The 19639-nt window shown below is 49.2% G+C and overlaps 6 protein-coding genes across 6 annotated transcripts; 3 read left to right on the forward strand and 3 right to left on the reverse strand.

Moving 5' to 3' along the window:
- Positions 1–508: 508 nt before the first annotated feature.
- Positions 509–2143, forward strand: N7447_000655 (OSBP family protein; the record flags this gene model as incomplete). Its single annotated transcript, XM_057224931.1, has 7 exons — positions 509–608; positions 664–769; positions 855–965; positions 1018–1293; positions 1343–1592; positions 1650–1963; positions 2014–2143. The coding sequence occupies 7 exons, from the start codon at positions 509–511 to the stop codon at positions 2141–2143; spliced, it is 1287 nt and encodes a 428-aa protein (XP_057088947.1).
- Positions 2144–3130: 987 nt separating this feature from the next.
- Positions 3131–4654, reverse strand: hosA (histone deacetylase HOS2; the record flags this gene model as incomplete). Its single annotated transcript, XM_057224932.1, has 1 exon — positions 3131–4654. One exon carries the CDS (start codon positions 4652–4654, stop codon positions 3131–3133), a length of 1524 nt encoding a protein of 507 aa, XP_057088948.1.
- Positions 4655–5499: 845 nt separating this feature from the next.
- On the forward strand, positions 5500–6472 carry N7447_000657 (isocitrate lyase/PEP mutase family protein; the record flags this gene model as incomplete). Its single annotated transcript, XM_057224933.1, has 2 exons — positions 5500–5634; positions 5690–6472. 2 exons carry the CDS (start codon positions 5500–5502, stop codon positions 6470–6472), a joined length of 918 nt encoding a protein of 305 aa, XP_057088949.1.
- Positions 6473–8176: 1704 nt separating this feature from the next.
- aspf4 (allergen Asp F4) lies at positions 8177–9241 on the forward strand (the record flags this gene model as incomplete). Its single annotated transcript, XM_057224934.1, has 1 exon — positions 8177–9241. The coding sequence occupies one exon, from the start codon at positions 8177–8179 to the stop codon at positions 9239–9241; it is 1065 nt and encodes a 354-aa protein (XP_057088950.1).
- Positions 9242–10272: 1031 nt separating this feature from the next.
- N7447_000659 (glutathione S-transferase family protein) lies at positions 10273–11706 on the reverse strand (the record flags this gene model as incomplete). The annotated part of the gene is made up of 3 exons (XM_057224935.1): positions 10273–11278; positions 11346–11484; positions 11556–11706. 3 exons carry the CDS (start codon positions 11704–11706, stop codon positions 10273–10275), a joined length of 1296 nt encoding a protein of 431 aa, XP_057088951.1.
- A 7086-nt stretch (positions 11707–18792) lies between these two features.
- On the reverse strand, positions 18793–19594 carry N7447_000660 (uncharacterized protein; the record flags this gene model as incomplete). Its single annotated transcript, XM_057224936.1, has 2 exons — positions 18793–19307; positions 19366–19594. The coding sequence occupies 2 exons, from the start codon at positions 19592–19594 to the stop codon at positions 18793–18795; spliced, it is 744 nt and encodes a 247-aa protein (XP_057088952.1).
- Between the last annotated feature and the right edge of the window lie 45 nt (positions 19595–19639).

The raw sequence follows: 19639 nt of genomic DNA on the forward strand, positions 1-19639 counted from the left end.
GCACATAAAGCACATAAACAGAAAGGAGAGCTCTATTTTCTTATTTTGCAGAGCGATCTATACCCAGGTATAGCTAGTTGTATATGTGAATAAGCACCTTAGATCCCAGTTAGAAAATTAAAACGTCACTAGCCCCTCCTGCTAAGCATTTGACGTATGAGTATTTTCGATGATTTTTGAATATTTTAGTGCTTCTAGTGTCCTGTTTCTTGTGAACTATTTTTTTTTCTTTTTTTTTTTCTCCATAGTAAAAAAAAAAAAAAGCCCGGTTTCCGGAATTACCGCCAAAACAAGTCAGCGGTCTTTTTAGGCATCTATTTCTTTATTTTATCTTTTCCAAATATCCTCAGTATTCTCTTTTTATTTCATAAATGCCCTGGGTTTAGCGAAATTCCGTGTAGCTTATTTCCGAACGCAGTCATGCCGGTTCCGCATCTCCGCCATGCTTCCCAGGCCAGTAAGTTTTGTCTTCCCCTCCTTACTTTTTATCCCTACAAATAATTTCAACATGTCAACTAACGTTGAGCCAGGCAGATCGTCCAGGTCATCCATGGAAGATTCCCCGCCAAGTGGAGAGGACGAGATCGTTGAGCCCGATCAGGGAAATGGTGCGTGCAAATCATCACGGATAACCCCGGACATACACTGACTTGAGATATATAGTTCTTTCGCATATCATTTCTCAACTCCGGCCGGGCGCCGACCTGAGTCGTGTCGTCTTGCCGACCTTCATCCTTGAGCCCCGGTCTATGCTGGAGCGGATCACCAAGTACGTTCACACGCAGCTCCAAGCTGTCTGCTTAGAGCTACCGGATATGATTTAGACATGTGAGCTAACGCACATATTTCCATAGCTTCATGGCCCACCCTGAAACCCTCCTCCCCATGTCGGCTATTGAGGATCCCGTTGAGCGCTTTATCTCCGTGGTCAAATTTTATCTGAGTGGATGGCACATCAAACCGCCGTATGTCGTCCGCTTGCTGTTTGCTTGGGAATATATTCTAACATGTGCATAGAGGAGTAAAGAAGCCGCTCAACCCCATTCTAGGAGAGACCTTCACTTGCTACTGGGACTATCCCGACGGAACCCGCGCCTACTACATCGCCGAACAGACCTCCCACCACCCGCCGAAGTCGAGCTATTTCTTTGCAGCGCCGGAGCATAAAATTCGTATCGATGGAACACTCAAGCCCCACAGTAAGTTTTTGGGCAACTCCGCCGCCAGCATTATGGAGGGTATCGCCATTTTGCGGCTGTTGAACCACGGAGATAAAGAAAAGGGCGAAAAATAGTATGTTGCTCCGGTCCCTATAGACCTTTCGGGTACTGACAAACCCCAGTATTCTGACCCAGCCTAACATGTATGCGCGCGGCATTCTGTTCGGAAAGATGAGGTATGAGCTTGGCGATCACAGCTACGTGCGTTGTCCCGAGAACCACCTCGTGGCCGATATTGAGTTCAAGACCAAAGGATATTTCTCCGGTACTTATAATGCAATCGGGGGAACTATCAAGAACGAACAGACTGGGGAGGTGCTATATGAACTGTCCGGAATGTGGAATGGGGAGATGGACCTGAAGGATGTTCATGTACGTCCCCGCATACCTCCCATGGCTACTTCCGGATTCAACGCTGACCGATAGCAGACCCACAAAAAAGACATCTTGTTCGATGCGACACACGCGAAGGCTACAGCTCCTTTGGTCCGCCCCTTTGAGGAACAAGGAGAGCGGGAGTCGCAACGGCTATGGCATAGCACTGTTCAAGCGATTGTGGCCCGAGATCATGAAGCTGCAACGGACGAAAAGACCAAGATCGAAGACCGCCAGCGAGACGAGGCCGCGAAGCGCGCCCATGACGGAGTCGAATGGCACCCTCGACTTTTCCGTGCCATCCAAGGCGGCCCCGGTGGACCAGATGAGGGTGAAGAAGACCTTGACTGGATCATCAATGCTCAAATGTAAGAAACGATCACTCAAAACCCCAATGATTCATAATTGACAGTCCTAGTGATATGAGCGATTCCAAGGTCGCCACCGAGCAGATCCTTTCAATTGTACCCATCGTCCAAGGTCAGGACGAGTCATCCCAGTTTCATATCCCGCCGCATCACTCCCAAGGCTCCGGTTCCGCGAACTAGAACCCCAGGCATCTCCCGCCCCAACCAGCTAATGCCACACCCCCAGGCTCCGAGACAAACCCCAATGCCACTCAAGGCACCGTGGAACGGATATATTCTCAAACACCAGAAGCGGAGATGTTTGTAGACGCCGAAACCTCATAAGCCACCCAAAAAAGCCCCATTGCGTCCACCTCCGGCCCCCATTTATGCTATCACCGACCTAATCAAACCCGGTTGCTCGGGTCGCCTTTTTCTCTCACTTTCACCTCTGAATGACCCTGGAGTGTTATTACGCTCCCTCCCCCCCCCCCTCTCACTCTCTCTGCCATGACGTAGTCAACCTGCGCAGAAATACCCAGCACAGCCACAACTCGAGGCGGCCGACACCATTGTGATAGCTCCCCTGCCCCTCTGATGTTTCAACACTGCGTTTTTCTCGGTCACCATACCGCTCTCATTGCTGGATACCCGATCTGCTTTATCTAAAAAATCAAAATCCGAAAAACAAATTCCCGAAATCTCATGAAAATGAGCACATCCTCTATTCCCCACAGCCCTAAATAAGAAGAGCTACGTAGCAAGGTTTAGTGCAGAGACATCAACCAATCCAACGGAACCAAAACAATAGTCACGGTAGATATGAAAGAAGTTGGGTGTTCTCTGCATCTTATACACCTAAGCCTAGTATTTCGGACTTTCTGATAAATCTCTCCATTTCCACTCACATCTTGGTATCCAGGATTCTTGGCTTTTTTTTTGTTCATGTCTACAGGATTGGCTTTTGATCAATTAATTTTGTGTCTTCTCTGTCCGTTACTATACAAAGCTCTCCTAGAAGAGAGGGATATCACAATAGATGGCAACTGCCCATGCCACCAAATATTACCATACATAGACAACCAAAACTCCCCTCCGATATCCAAATACATACAAAACGCCATGTCAAACCATTCTTTACTCCAGGGAGTGACTTACCCGTCACAAAGCTGCAAAGCTGCACAGAGATCATGAATACAACTCTCCCCTGTATCCAGCCCCACGCTCCAGATCCCGGCGCCGATTAGGTCGCGGGATGGCACCAGCAGAGCCAGTATAGGCCAAGCCAGAACCAGCCGCCGCCGCCGCCGCAGCCGCCATCGATCCACCTCCTTCATATTCCTCCCTCTCCTCCTCAATCAGCATCGTCTGCTCCTCAATCTCTTTCTCGGTATCCTCACGCAAACCCAGGATGTCCGGCGGGATAAAGCTCATCTGCACACTGGGCGCGCCCTTGATATACCTCAGCTGCTCATGGACAGCCTCGACAAGGCTCTCAAGGTACGCGCGCGTATTCTTATTGTCAAGTTTGCGCATCTCCGACAGGGGCGGGAAAAGCGAGTAATCAGGACCGAAGTGATTGCGGAACGCGACAGAGTCCGGGATAGTGGGGTCGATGATCTTATCTGCCTCGAGCAGAATCGAGGTCTCGTGCGCCCACGCGCGGGAGACGTTGCGCGGTGTGTAACCGCCACCGCCGACGACTAGCATGGGTATTCCGAAGGTCTTGGTGTATGCGACGCAGGCGCCGTGCGCGCGCACGTTCAGGTTGAAGCAGCCTAGTCGGTCGCAGCCTAGACTGTCGGCGCCGCATTGCAGAACGACTGCGCCTGGTTGGTAGGTCTTCATACATGCGCCGATTACCTCTTTGAAGAGGGCGATGTAGGACGCGTCGTCGATACCGTCGTTGAGCGGAACGTTGATTGCGTGGTGGGCGCCTGGGTTGAGCGGGTGTGCAGGGCCGGTGTCTTCGCGTGCACCGGTGCCTGGGAAGAAGTTGTCTTTGTCGTATTTGTGGAAGGAGACCGTGAGCACGCGGTCTGTTGACCAGAAGGCTTGCTCTACGCCGTCGCCGTGGTGTACGTCGATGTCGATGTACATGACGCGCGGGTGGTGGCGGAGGAGCTGGAGCGTGCCCAGAACGATATCGTTGACGTAGCAGAAGCCGCTGGCTTCGGCCTTTTTGGCGTGGTGGAGGCCGCCAGACCAGTTGATTGCGATGTCGGATTGGTCGTTGCAGAGCTTGCGCGCCGCGTCGACGCTGCCGCCGGCGTATAGCGAGCAGTAGCTGTACAGGCCGTCGAAGATGGGACAGTCGTCGCCGAAGTTGAAGCGCACCACGTTATCTGATTGCTCGGGCTTGTCCATGTCGCCAGGCATGATCTGCTGGAGGAAGTCGAGGTAGTCTCTCTCGTGGAATTCGGCCATTTCCTCGTAGGTCGCTGCGCGCGCGAGATACAGGTCCATGGCATGGTGCATGCCGTACGCCATGACGAGCTGTTTGGTGAGCGTGAGCCGCCATGGCTTCATTGGATGTGACTGGCCAAAGTGGTGGGGCTCAACGGCTGGATTGGCGTGCCATGATACCCGATAGCCTTTTGGACGAGCTATTTGTAAGTTCTGGAGCTCGGCAGCGGACTTTTGGTCGATGGTGATGGTCGGGTTCGGGGTGGAGGGCGATGCATATTCTTGAACGACGGATGAGCGAGCCATCGAGGCAGATATTTGGGTAAAGGACCGGGAATTAAAGAATTAGGAACACCAGAACGTCCATTTCAGATAGGATGAATGGAATTCGAGATGGGACCGAAGGAAATTCATGACTAAGCAGATCGGCGGGCGGGGCCAATCTTGCATGTTTCCCGCTCTTCAACGAAGAAATAAGAAGGAGCAAAGGAGGAAAGGAGTTGGATAGAAGGGCTTCGGCCTATATCATCACTACAGACTAGGTATTTATACTGCATACTGCATGTACTACGTCTGCGACAATTCAGTGAAAACTATGCAGGTAATTAAATACCCCGCTTGAATTGCCGAAGCTCATAGCCCCCAAGGCCTGCATGTTCAACATTGCCAAATCATTTGGGTTCTTTTTGGTATAATAATTGTGACATTGGAGATCCTAAGTCTTGGTATAGTCCAAAATTAATTCATGCAACACCCGCAACAATCAGGATTCCGGCAATCACATCTACACTAATTAATCCTCACTGGATCAATATCGAGTCTAGATATATCTTCTAAGACGCCCAGATGCGTTAGAATGTTGATATAAAGGCGCACAAGGGGGGCGGTATCGGCACCGCTCTGGATAAGTGGAGAGTGCGCGTCATCGAGGAATTGCCCGAAAGAACTCATGGGTGGGGAAGTGATGAGCAAAAGCTTGTCTCTCACGTGCGAATGCCATGAGGTCCTACCTTCGGGGAGAAAGCTATCCGCGCGGCTCATTTTCTGAAACGAGCGTATATCAACCCCCAGTCTGCACTTAGACTATAGCTACACGTATATCGGATTAGCCCCAGCAAGGTCACTATCTCCGTGAGCATAAGACAACAATCATGGCTCTTCCATCGGCAGCAACCAGTCTGCGGCGATCTCTGCAAGATCCCCAAGTATTCATCACAGCCCCAGGAGTCTATGACGGAATGTCAGCACGACTGGCGCTGGCAGCAGGCTTCGAAGCGCTATACATGGTATGCAATGCGAAGGCGTCCCGTCGAAATCCCCGAGCTGACACAAACCAACCAGACAGGCGCTGGAACAGCAGCCTCGGTACATGGCCAAGCGGACCTCGGAATCTGCACGCTGAACGACATGCGAGCGAACGCAGAGATGCTAGCAAACCTCTCACCGCGCACACCGCTGATCGCCGACGCCGACACCGGTTACGGCGGGCCGATCATGGTAGCCCGCACGACAGAGCAATACGCGCGGTCCGGCGTAGCGGCCTTCCACATCGAGGATCAAGTACAGACCAAGCGGTGCGGACACCTCTTCGGCAAGCAGCTCGTCGACACGGCAGCCTACACCAGCCGCATCCGGGCGGCTGTGCAAGCGCGCGAACGCATCGGCAGTGATATCGTGATCATTGCGCGGACGGACTCGCTGCAGCAGCACGGCTATGAAGAGAGCTTGGCGCGGCTGCGGGCGGCGAGGGATGCGGGCGCGGATGTCGGGTTCTTAGAGGGCATTTCGTCAAGAGAAATGGCTCACCGTGTTGTGGCCGACCTTGCGCCGTGGCCTCTGTTGTTGAATATGGTGGAACATGGTTCCACGCCTTCAATTTCTGCCAAGGAGGCCAAGGAGATTGGGTTCCGGGTTATTATCTTCCCATTTGCGACCTTGGGTCCGGCTCTCCTGGCTATGCGGGAGGGGTTGGAGAAATTGAAGCGTGATGGCTTGCCTGGTCTCGATGCGGAGGTGACGCCTCAGATGCTGTTCAGAGTCTGTGGGCTGGATGATAGTCTTAAGTTGGATGCGGCCGCTGGTGGTGTGGCGTTTGATGGTGGCGTGGACTTGAGAGATAAATGAACTACCGCCGAACGGAGATGATGTGTAAATACTGGTATCGTCTCTACCCGTCGTATGTTTCTATTTTGCAGCCACATCCATTAGAAAGTAGATTCTTTGACGGGTTTCTTCAATTATCTGGATCTCTAATTTAAATTACCATCAAAATATGTAGAGCCATGTGGTTTTCTTTTATGGTTATGGTTCACGGGTACTGACAGCAGATTTAATTTCCCACAGCCAATAGGATAAGTCGTAGATCGATCAAACCGAGGATCCTCCCGTGTCGACCTTGGTTGTGTTTATTGACCAACCCATTTCTTTACAGTTTTTCTACACTGAGGCGTTTAAGGGTGTTTAGAATGATTGTGATTAGAGTGTTTATTCAAGGTCGTGGGTACCTGCATCAAGGAGTCTGCCAGGGGTTTCCTGCACGGATAACCCTAATGTTTCAGGAGACACCTGTGGCAAAAGGTACTCCGTATACCATTCATACCGAGGATACAGTATTAGTATACGGAGCATACTGTACTACATACAATGTATGTTGTACGGAGTACGGAGCCTTCAAGGAGCTTAAAGTTTCAATGAGACTAAACACATGAAACGACCTCACGAGCATTCAGCCCCATTTTGCCGAGTTAGAAGGCCTGGATTCCCGACGAGTCAGTTTCGGTCTGCCATTATGGAGACGATCCGAAGACTCGTCATGCGGGTGGGGAATGGCTTGGACACTAACATTGAATATACAAATGGGTGTGTGCCTTACAGAAAAATATCGAGGACCCATCGGCCGCGTAGGGGTCTGGCCGCAGATCAACGGCAGAGATTCGTCCTGTTGTGCGCACATCCGTGGATACGATTGACAGGGTGATGACAATCCCTATATTAATTCTGACATGGAGTGTAATGTAATCTGTAATGAGTTGGGTACTAACATGGTTATAAGATGCTGGTTATTATCCATGTAGTTGCAGGTGAAGATATACGGTGATGAGTTGTCCTCATTTAAGATTGCCGTGGGGATTCGTAAGACAGTTCAGATCCTTGCTGTGGACTACGCCGATTGGTTTATGTGGGGAATTCTGGGATGACGGGGATATACCTAGGTGGTGTTCTAGGTGTATGTGTAAGTTTGAACGTTCTTTGTGCATATGGAAAATTTACAGAACGTTGGTCATATAAACATAAGTATCAACGTTGGGCTCTGATGGAGTGACGTCCACATATTCGAGGTCAGCATTCCGATGGTACACGTGTTTGACATTAGGCAACTATAGAACAATATGAATCCCAATAATAGAAATTCTAATAGTAGAACATGTCTATAATGCAGAATAGGTAATAGGAGAGAGACAACCCCTTATCCCAAGTATGCTATACGTACTTGCACAGCCGGAGAGGCATAGTGTAGCCAAGTACACAATACCTAGAGAATAGAGTCTGGGCCCTTGGCAGCCAACCAATCAGGTCAAATAAAATTCGCGCACGGCCAGGAACCGCCAGGAACGGACCAATAATAAATCGTTGGCCCCTGATATTTTGGAGTTTCTTTTTTGGGTTCAGGTCCCAGACCCGTTGGTGTGTAATTTGGTATTGTACTAATAGTCCCCCCCTAGTCCACTTTCTTCTCTTCTTCTCTCTTCATCCTCACACATTCATTTGAATTGAATTTTCGTCCAGAGCTTTCGCTCAAGTCACTCATTTTCAAGTTCAATTCCTAAGATGCATTTCTCCAACTCTATGCTGTTGATGACGGCGCTGACCGCAGGGTCGGCTGTCGCTCGTCTTCACGGCCACGACCGCCGTCACAATCATGTCAGAGCCGTCGCCGACATTGACGTCGAGCCCGCCGTCACTGCTGCCCCCCAGGTTGCCAATGTTGATAAGCGTGATGAAGATGTCGTCGCTGCTACCATCGACGGCAAGCTCGTCCACTGGATCAACAACTGGTTCGGCGAGTCCTCCACTTCTGAGGCTGCTTCCACCACCGAGGCCCCCACGTCTACCGCTGCTCCCACTACCACTGCCGCCGCCCCGTCCACCACCGAGGAGGCCATCGAGACCGTCAAGCCTACCCCCGTTGCCTCCAGCTCCTCCGGCTCCAGCTCTTCCGGTTCCAGCAACTGGGCCAACTACCCCTCCGACGGCAAGTACTCCACCGCAGGATTCGGTTCCTCCACTGCCAGCAAGCGCGTCGGTTCCCTCGACTGGGACTACATCGGCAACGTCGGCAGCCCCTGGGGTAGCAACATTATCCGTGTCGAAGAGGACACCGCCAGCGAGTACAAGCACGTTATTCGCTTCGAGAACGACAACTCCAAGGCCTGGACCGTCGTCATGTGGAACTCGTACGGCCCCAGCGGCGGTCTGAACGGTTTCTGGAGCCCCAACGCGGCTCTGAGCTTCACCGTCGAGCCCGGCCACAGCACCTACATTGCCATCGATGACAACTCCCAGGGTGGTTGGGGTGCCTCCGAGGGCGAAGGTCTTCCTACCAACAAGGTCGGCGAGTATGCCTCCACCTGGGGTGAGTTCGACATGAGCAACTCCCAGAACGACGGCTTCTCCGGCTGGGATGTTTCTTGCATTATCGCTGAGCTCGCCGACCTGCACATCGCTGGTATGCAGATTTGCAACCACGCAGGTGAAAAGTGCTCCTCCATCTCCCAGGGCGCTTCCAGCGTTGTCAGCGCCTACACTGCCGCCGACCAGGGCAAGCCCGACAAGGCCGTCTCCCAGTCCGCTGGCCCCGTCCGCCTCGTTGTCAACCTTGGCTGGTCCTCTTAAATGACCACTCCCATGTTTTTTTTGTTATCTCGTCCCAATTTCAGCAATCTCATCCTCTCTACTGAGATTTTGTCTTTCTTGCGCAAATGGTTCAACGCCGAAGGTGTCTTTGTATCTTCCCCCTGATTTGATGTGTGCGTGCGCAGGTCGCTTGCCCCAGCAACCATCCTGGCCACACATCCTTCCATCTTCGAGCGGCTCTTCGACGGATACCTTTTTTTCCGTTTAGGAGTTCATACATATCTTTGTGGTCATGATTCGCGTCCTTTCATCTTATTCTCTGTACATATACCATCTGATTTGAGAGTTGATATCATTTCCTTTTTCCTTTCATCTAGAACCAGTTACTATGTATACTTCATTGTATCTAATATTAAGCGCTGATACCTACATATAGACATCTACCCCAGTCTAATCTCACAGGATCATTAGTGCCGACGCCAGTTTGTCAGTCATAAGCCTGAAACGAACCCTTATCTATTGCCAAGTCTCATTACTCCAAAGCCGATGTGATATCATTTCGGTACTATATTGGATGGCTTGCATGAGGCTGAACTAACTATCCGTGCATGTTTTAGTTATAGTTAGGGTTGTTATATTGACTGATGAAGTCGAAATTTCTATGACCTCAGGACAATATTCAGGCAGTTTCAAGAATTTCCGTGGCTGAATGTGAGATGTCAAGTTCAGAGTTAGGGCTTCGGAGGAATGCCAGCATACATGCAGTGATATCCACCGAAGATGGATATTACCAAGGTTTTCTTTGGGAACTCCATTATTGACTATAGCAAGCAAAGGAATCTTAATTTGAGTTCGGATTATAAAGCTAAGAACAAAGGAGACATTTCGAGTAGAGGACCAGATCAAGGACCTACAATTTTGATGTGGCGAGGAACCGTAGGAAGGCCAAGACACAAGTACAAAGGGCAGAACGCAATTCTATCGTACAGCCTTCGCTTCCACCTAAAATAGTAAAACAAAACACCAACCTCGTAATATCCACGGAACCAGACGCAAGGAGTTTTCAATACTTAGAACGCGCCCAGGAAGTCAGCTGCAGACCCAGGATCAACCTGCAACACACCCGCATCTTCCTCAAACTCCTCCTCTTCCTGGACACCTCCAGTCGAAAAAGAAAGCAAGCCCACATGCACCATATACCCAACGAGAGCAGCCGTCCCCGCCACAGCAGTTGCAATAGACAGCAACATATCCTTGTTACTAGAATCCGCATACGATGACAGAACTTGTTTCTCAATCGAGCTAAACGCCGAATCAGCCTCAACCGCCTGCTTCAACCGCCTATTCTGGCGCACTTCGCGCAAGAACGGAGTGTTATCCGCCAGCGTGCCGAGGAGTGTAGTCCCGACAGCAGCGACAGAGATACGCTCAGGTGCGCGCCACGGCAGGGAAGCTGGCGTAGTCGGCTGGAAAGCATGCTTAGCCTCGATGGGGGCGTCGCCGAAACAGCGACTGCGCATGCGCTCCGTGTACGCCGCCAGAAGTGGGGCCTTGGCGCGCATCGCGTCGCGCAGCCAGGGGAAGGCTAGATCCGGTACGAGAGCCAGCGACAGGTAGCCCAACGCGATGCAGTCCAGTGAGGAGGGGTTGTTGTTGTCATCGGCGGGGAGCAGACAGATCTTGCTGCGGGCGAGCATTACTTCGAGCGGCTCGAAGAAGTCGGCTGTTAGGGCTTCCAGGCGGAATTGGTTGGTTTGGGCTGTGCGGCCGAGGAGTTTGGAGACTGTGTCGCGGGGCTGCTGGATCATGTTGCTAGGGATTTGGCCGGATGCTACGGCGGCGGAGTGCTCGCGTTTGCGCTGGTCTTCCATTGCTTGCAGGTCTAGCGAGGATAGGCCGAGGTGTTCGGTGCGGGTTTTGGCGGCGCTGTGGAGCTTGGGCGGGAGGATCCATTGGTTTGGCCATTGGAGGAGAGAGCCGTAAGCTGGGGATGTGTTGGCGTAGTAGTTCTGGCTGGTTACGTAGAGGGAGAGGTCGATGAGGGATTGGCCGCGGGATTCGATGAAGGAGGAGAAGCTGAGGGGTGGGTTTGTTGTTAGTATTTTGTGTTTCTGAAGCCAATATAGGAGTATGGGGCGCGTACGCAACGCTATCGGCTTTTTGCACATCGTCTAGGTTTTGATCCAGGTTCCATGCTCCCTCCGAGTATTGGCGGAGGTAGTCGACGATATTGCGGAACCGACTCACCCAGATGGAGCCATTCTGGAGAGCTGGGAGCTCACCTATTTGTAAATGTCTTGTTAGCTGTCTGCTTCTGGTTGTGCTTTTTTTTGGTTCCGGTCACGTCACTAACCTGTTGGGGACACGGAGGGATCGCTGCTCGCGACTAGCTCCCACGAGTCCTTGGGGAGGACTTCGGAACAGTATGCAATTGCAGCGAGACATTGTGCATCAATTGATGGCAGAGAAAAGGCCGGGCCCCATACATGCAGTTGTAGTACCATGGTGGCTTTGCGCTTGGAGAAGAAGGGACGGCCGTGATTGATTTGGGCGGGCGAATCACGTGTGTTTATCCTCGGTTTGATATAAGATATTCGACTTCTACTGACTACAAAATACAGTGTGTTTATTCATGTTAATCAAGCTGTAGATGGCCTGTAGACGGTATATTTTTGGTAAACTTGAGTAAAAATTCATTTCTCTTCTCCAAAATGGTTCACTCTCGTTTAGCTATACTACATTGTATAGCTGCATGCGCCTTCCACGACCAAATCCCATTTTCAACATCCCGAAAGTCAAAATAGAAATAAATAGAATTACGACGAAGTGTCGCGCTAGACCCCAAGTATCTTGGATATCAGCAAAGAAACCAAAGTGTGGCTTGAATTATGAGCTAGGCGACGCCATTCCATTTCATCAAATCATTGATAATCAGCTCGGTATCTCGTTTTGAATAGATTAACGATGACTGAACTATACGTAATACTAGGGAGAGACGAATCGGATATATCTTCCACGTTGACCCAAAAGTATGCTTGACCCGGTACTCCCGGCATCAATCTCACTCAGCCCGGGCAAAAAGTATCGACATCACAGCCTAATGGGGCTCAGTCATACGACGCAGGCCATCTAGAACCTCAAGAGCCTCAACGTTCATATTCACCGCCTCTCATAGCACAGCCGAGAGAACTGAGAGCCATGGTGCCCAACGCATCTGTCGTATACCGCTATTTCTCACAAGGTCTATCTCTGCCTAAGACCTCCTTGGCCCAATACATCACGAGGTTGCTATTATGTACGCGATTATTATATCTCCGATTAAATTGATATACCCAGCGAATGACCTCATTTGACGCACGTGGCTACACATGCTAGGGCCCCAGGGCTGACAGCCACAAAGTTGTCAACCCAGTTCCTTCCAAGGTTCCAAGGTTATTGTAAGAGCACAGACCCTCGGACATCCCCTGGGGCCTGAGACACAGGTCAAAACTCGATGATTCATTAACTCGAGTAAATATAGAGATTGTCAGGGCAAAGATCCGAGAGCCTTTGGCCGAAAGCTTACCTTGGTCACTTGATCTCACCAAGATGGTCTAGCTTACTTCCAATTGAAATGAAACAAATAAAAAAGTCAATTTGATAGCCATGGAAAAGTCATGGATAACGATGGATAAACAAAGTGTATCGGGGTTGAGGGGTAGAAGCGGGGGAAGAAACCTTGGAACACCATCTGCGAGATCCATTGGACACAGATTGTCGGGATTCTTCAATGACGACAACATGCAACTATATCAGTCAAATGATGGGCCAACGGCCAACGAGGATCCTATCACGCCCGCATTCCTAGTCAATCATAGCCTAATTAACGTCGAGGATTATATCAGATGTACTTGGAAATAGCTTGGAACCACTACGGAGGGCTCGGGTATGCTATCGATAATTGAGAAACAACTTGAGCATGGAGCATATGTTAGCCCAGCTACTACAACATATACCTGTAGATAACAACTATGGGTTAACCTCCATTTTGTGGTAGTCGTAACAGCAAGGTAGAACACGTACCGATCTAGTTACTAAAACCCGAGGCGCTCGGACGGGGCCAAACTCGTATCTTGCTTCCTTCTTGCTCCGCTCGACCGTTTCGCGTTTAGCCGTTGATATTACGAGCTAAAAATGCACATGCGAGGGATGTTACCGATATGTCCTAGTCTGGCTAACGTTCAATTCCTGTTTTGGGTGTATGCATGCAACCGTGTTAGATAGTATGGTGTGATTTAACGCTATGTTTGAGTCGCGGTATGGTGCATGCAATACCCAATCAATTCCAGCTATGCGGCGACATGCGGCATATGTACAATATATAGACCTTGCAGCTATGCATTGGACTTGATCCGGCAAATGCGATGTAAATCATAAAGGAGGCTCGATAAGGATCGCGTCAGATCGGTGGTACCTCAGATCTTATGGAGGCAATGTATAAACACACTGAGGTCTAATAATTGGGTCTACCCCTACCTACCAATGAGTCATACTGACGTGTATATTCTAACTTGCTCGTATCTGGTAAATTGATTTGTGCGTAAAATATGCGTCAATTCGATTACCGCGACATCCGCCCCCGTGAGATCCCTGCTAGCTTCACTGCTAGTGGTTTTGTGCGGGATGCCGGCTGGTTAGTGAAACGGGCGGTCAGGTGGGTTGTCACCCGCAGTCCCCAGTCTTCTTTATGCACGACATATGCATGGACCGTAAGCAATTAATCAAATACTTGGAATTGTTGTAGATAAATCACAAATTGCTCTGTTGGGTATACTAAGTCTATGATACATATCGATTCAGATTCGGCCAGATGCAGAAGAACATAAGAAAAACCAAGGGGAAAAAAGAAACCAAAAAAAAAGAGAATTAAAAAGGATTCAAACGGTCAGAATGACAGGTCACAACGGCAGACAGGGAAAAGGAAAAGACACTATGCACCCCATCCGTGATATGGCGACGATCGCAAGGTAGCCCCAGTTGATCTTAGGCCCTAAGGGGGCTGTAGATGAATTTGCGTTATCCAATTAATGTGCAGCGGGCGAGGAGCTGCATCTTTCTCCGCGTCTGCGCGTCACAGATGGGTCAAGATCGAATGGGTGAAAGGAAAAGCCCCACAGAAGACCGGGGCGTGATCAATAGTGTTGAGAGTTGAAGTGAGACAAAGAGCAAGAAATAGAAAGGCTATTAATGCACGTCGAGGGGAAGGTAGCGCCGGCGCTGGGTCCCATGTTGCTGTAGAGCGAGAGAACAAAGAAAATGAATCCCAAAAATGAGAATTAAAAGAATTGTCCGAGGCCAATTCAAAACAAGTTTTTCCACTCGTATCAAGCCGTGGCTAGCGATGCATCGCCGAATTGAATGCCAAGAGGCAAGCACGGTGGAAAAGCTAGCGGTCTTTGCGTTGTCCGGTCTCAAGACCAACTTTTTTAAGTAAGAGCGTGTTTTGTTTGGGCGGAACCATGGTGTGAATTAGGTGTTGAAAGTCCGAATCGAAAACAAAGGATCGCAGGTGAGAGTCGAAACTAGGTCGAAGTCGAAGTCATAATATCCATGCTGAGAGGGTCCAGGTCGTGGGCGGATCTGGTGGACCAGAATGCGCCGGGGTCATCATGTTCGTTGAGAAGAGGGGACTATGGACTGCTTATTTCGGAAGCGGAGGCAGAGGGCCCTTAGGAGGAGGACCGGGGCATGGAGGGAATTGAGAAGATCCGACGGAAGGCATTGTGAATTGTGTTGGAAGGGCTGGAAGAGTTGGAAGGTTGACAGTGGTGGTTCTTCAGGTTGACAGAGAATAGACCAAGCCAGTAAGAGCAAAATAAGGTGTAGAGTCAAGTGGATGGGGAGAAGGGGGGAAAAAAAAGGTTACGGGAGCAGGATTCTTATAGAAATAAAAGTCTCCCTCCCCCCAACCTTTCCGGTCAACCGTCACTAATACAGACTAAATTAGGCCCCAAAATCCCCATTGAACATCCCTGCCATGAACAGGAGGCTGAGTATCCACCTGATCTGACGTAGGAATTTAATACGATTTACTTGCTCAACTTGGGCCTCGGGCAAGGCAACGGATGAATAATGCAGCCCCAAGTGGGTAGCCCAATAGAAAATTCCCATATTTTTCTAGAAGTTCCCCACTCCTTCTGTTGTGGCGCTTTGTGTTATTCCTGTGAACCACTAGTGGAGGACAGGGAGTGGAGGGAAATGAGACATAGTAATCAAACATATATGTCGTGCTACCTCACTATATACACACAGAATGATGCCCAAAGTACATGGGCTAACGATGCAGCTATTCTAATTTACTGCTTAGGTCTCACAATCCCCTCTGTATAGTAAATCATGAAACCACGCGAGATGACAACTGGTAAAGGGCAATCTCCCGTGGGCCCACCAGGCTCCATAGGGACGGTTCCTTGATGCGGTGAGAACGACTTTTTTTTTTCTATTTTCTTTTCTTTTTGGAATATTTCTTTTTATTGGTTTTACAACCTCTAGTTAGGACATGATAAACGGTATAGGTCTAAGCACACCGGATCCTGTATGACTCAATAGGAGAGAACAACAAGACGTCAGATCACAACACGTGCATGTTTGCAGATCCCGAGAGAGAGCAGCGTTAGTGGGAAAAAAAAAGTAAAGAAAAAAAATTTATTGGGAGATTTTTCTATCCTTTTTTACTTTCGTCAAATTAGGGTCAAACGGGATGGCCGATTCGTATTGATTACACACTAAGGGCGTGACAGCCGAGATCCTAGAATGCTGGGATTACAGAATAAGGATAAGCCCGTTCATCCGACTTCCCGACATCTCTTAGACTGATATGACATATCATGTACACACATATATGCCAAATTACCAAGGTACATATGCACACTCCGTATACAATCAGATATCAACCGGGGTGGTACGGTCTCAGGGGCCAGAAAAAAAAAAAAAAAAAGTATGTATTTGAAAATTGAAAATGAAAGAGGGTTGAAATCGAGGACCCATCCTGAACCGTGGTTTTTTTACCCGTGCTACCAAACCAAATAAATCCATGGTTGAAACATGCAAGAATAGAACCCTTTGGGGTAATTGATATTGGGCAGTTCTAACGGGTTTCGCTTTTAGTACTCTAGTTGCATGCACTTCGGCTATTATTCCAAATTACTATATTGTACTCCTTACCACTCCGTACTCCATTCATACTCCTCTTTTTTCTTATCTTTTATCATTTACTACTCCCCGCTTAGACCCTCCGGGATTCTAATAACAATATGCAATACGATTTTTGAGTCGTTTGGCGTAGAGCGTTACCTCCGGAGTACAGAGCCGGTTAACCTCCGCCTATAGTAATATTGTGGCTGGTAGTCCCTGGCCAGGATCGTCTCCCTGCAGAGGACTGTGCAGTGCACATCATCATTTCGAAAGTATGCAGAATAGCGTCGTAGTACATCTGGAGAAAAATGGATCCCTGTATGCAATATATGACCCCAGTCCTCATGATCATTGGCCAAGGGTGAAGATTGCATCGAGAGGGGTTTGTTCAACTTTTTCCCCTCCCCATCCCCTTAGTGGTTGCATTGTGCACATCACTGGGCCTTAGGTTTCACGATGGGAGATCTACTTCACCCCCTGGTGTGGCGTTCATGGCGTGCTCACTATGGGTAGTGATTACCTCTGGATGTGTTTGCAGTGTGAACATCTTGCGCGAACTGGATGTATAAATATATACGGAGGACAGACTGCTACTATGTACTACTTGTCTAAGAAGATTCTCTTAGCTTCGGGATGTTTACAGTCTTCCCCGGAAATTATCCCGGGATCCTAAATAATGCAATGGTCTCCTGTTACATCCGCCGTGTTCCTTGTTTCCAAGTTTTTTTTAATCACGGCACTTTTTATAAATTCAGGCAGATAGATTACTACAGTAGACACAGTATTGTACTTGGGGAAAATCCACATAAATGCACTCTGCCATATGTAGTAAGACCGTGCTAATGGTATGCTATACCACACGGGACTCGGTACTCGGGGTTTGCAGACAAGACCCCGCATATGTTCAAAGGGCATGTAAAAGGGATTGCAAATTCTAAGATAATAATTGGAACATATATCAGAAACAGCATAATTTGACTTCTTGACTCTGATGAAAGAAAAAAACCTTGGAAAGTATCCAAAGTGGAGTGTCGAGTGGCAAAGCATATGCGACCACACGGGTGTACCTGAACTAAGGCCGGGGGAACCAAGAAAGGGGAAAAGAAAAAGTGGGAAAAAGTGGCAAAGAAAGTGGGAAAAACACATGGGAAGAAAACTCTATGAACTAGCGGACCATAAACTTCAATAATCCCAGTTAGGTAAAGTCTACTCCACTTGGATTCCATACTGTTCCACACCGTTGGGGAGAAAAAAAGCTGTGGAGAGTCGGAGATTTATGACCTTGTTTAACAGATCGGGAATTGCCCCTGATCGTAGCACGATCGGTTTGAGATATTCATATAGCCTGTTTATTGGCTATTGGTTTGGAGGCCAAGGTATTCTAAATAGTTCGAATGCTTGAGTATGGAGTAAACACGCAGATGTGCTAGATAGTCCGGAGCATATAAAAAAACCAATTGCGGTATTTGTATTAAATTTTAGTACGGAGTACTGTTCGGAGTACTGTTCGGAGTACAGGATGATGCTCCCGAACCCAGCGCATCGGCACCAAAATACTTCTCCATTGAGAAGGTGTTGGGTCACGGGACGAGATGGAGACGGGCTGTTTCGAAATGAGCTCCACTTGAAAATCTTCTAGCCTGCCTTCTGGAAGTTGCGGCCCGAGGTTAGGAGAGCCCGTACCATATGGGGGTTTTTCAGATTGGGAATCGAAATGTCTCCGAAATTGGAATGTGTGAGAGAGACTAGTTTCATGCTCTTGCCCGTTTTGTCGTAGAGTGTCATGAATCCAACCGAAGCATGTAAACTGACATCCATGTAGAAAAGCCAATATCAGACTATGTCTTATGGCATGCAGATCATCAAGATGTCACTGGTCGCATGCGCTCGGGGCCCGTGGCTGAGATTTTCGTCTCAGCGGCTCCGTCTACCTGGCACCGTGCCTGAAGAAGTCATCGGCGGAGTATGACAGCCCACCACTTGCGTAACCTGCCTGTTCTTCGGTGACACCCACCTGCCGATCACAAAATTACATAGTGCGAGTCTTGTCGTGGTCCGGTAGTGGGAAGGTCTTGTGCTCTTCTAAGTGACACCTAGCCTCGTGGACTCTGGAGTCGACGTGCATCCCTGAGCCCATGATTTGATAACATGAGATGAAGTCTCTGACACAGTGTTTGCAAGACGGGCAGATTGAAGCACAATCTTGTAGCGTTTGCAGGTTGAAACAAAATACATCACCAATAATTCTCGCAATATTCCATACTAGCAGTGCTGGCGATATCACGAGGCCCTTTGCGACTGATCATCCCACCACGGCTACCCACAGTACGAGGTTGAGAAAGCTTAATCGTAAACAAAATCCCTGTCGGCCACATTGAGCATTGCCAGGTCCACACTCGCCAGCGACCTAGCTTTGATCAATCCTCAACAGATGCCTGAGCCTGAGTGGAAATCCATTCTTCCATCAGAGGCTGCCGATTTGATTCAGATGGCACGGCGCTTGGTCTGGTTTTGTCGCCCTTGCGGGTTATCAACAGACATAACACCCATCCATAGATATTGAAGCTCTCATAATGGGTGCTGAAACGAAGCTTTTTTTCGTCACTCCCAGTCGTGTCTTCGAGTGGCACCTGGTCTTCCCTGATTGACCGAATTCTCTTGCTTGCCCGCCGTCCAGTCCCCAGTGCTACTTCATCCGCAGATTCGGGAATATTGTGCAAGTCCAGATCAGGCTCACTGTCACTCTCGATCATAATTTCGCCATCTGCCGGCTTAACCGGGTTGGCAGTCGTATCCCCCAAGACATGGTCCGGTTTCACCTCGATGTTCAACTCTTGATTCTGATTTTCCTTTCCTTGGAATGTCTTGTTGCGCGTGAGGAGTGAATGGCGGGTGCGGGATTCGCGGAGGAAGATGGCCACTTCAAAGTCATCTAGGTAATGTGTTAACGTACTTGGTTGATTATATGAGAAATATCGGATGTCACATACCTTCTGCAATGACATCCTTGACTGGCTTGCCCTTCTTACGCATGAACAACCGCTCATTTTCTTCACGCAGCTTCGGAAGGACCAGCGGTCGAACGGCAGCGATGATGCGGGGCAGGACAGGATCGCGAGAGTCCAAGAGCCATCGTGAATCAGATGGTGATTCCAGATAAATGCGACATTCTAGTACTGAGTATTTGCTAATGCGGAGGTATCGTCGAATGGGAGCCATGTTCGAATGTGCTGCGCAAGGGCGTGGTCAAAATGCCTATGACCT

This window comes from Penicillium robsamsonii (genome assembly GCF_028829455.1).
Source record: "Penicillium robsamsonii strain IBT 29466 chromosome Unknown utg000001l_segment0_segment0, whole genome shotgun sequence".
NCBI lineage: Eukaryota > Fungi > Ascomycota > Eurotiomycetes > Eurotiales > Aspergillaceae > Penicillium > Penicillium robsamsonii.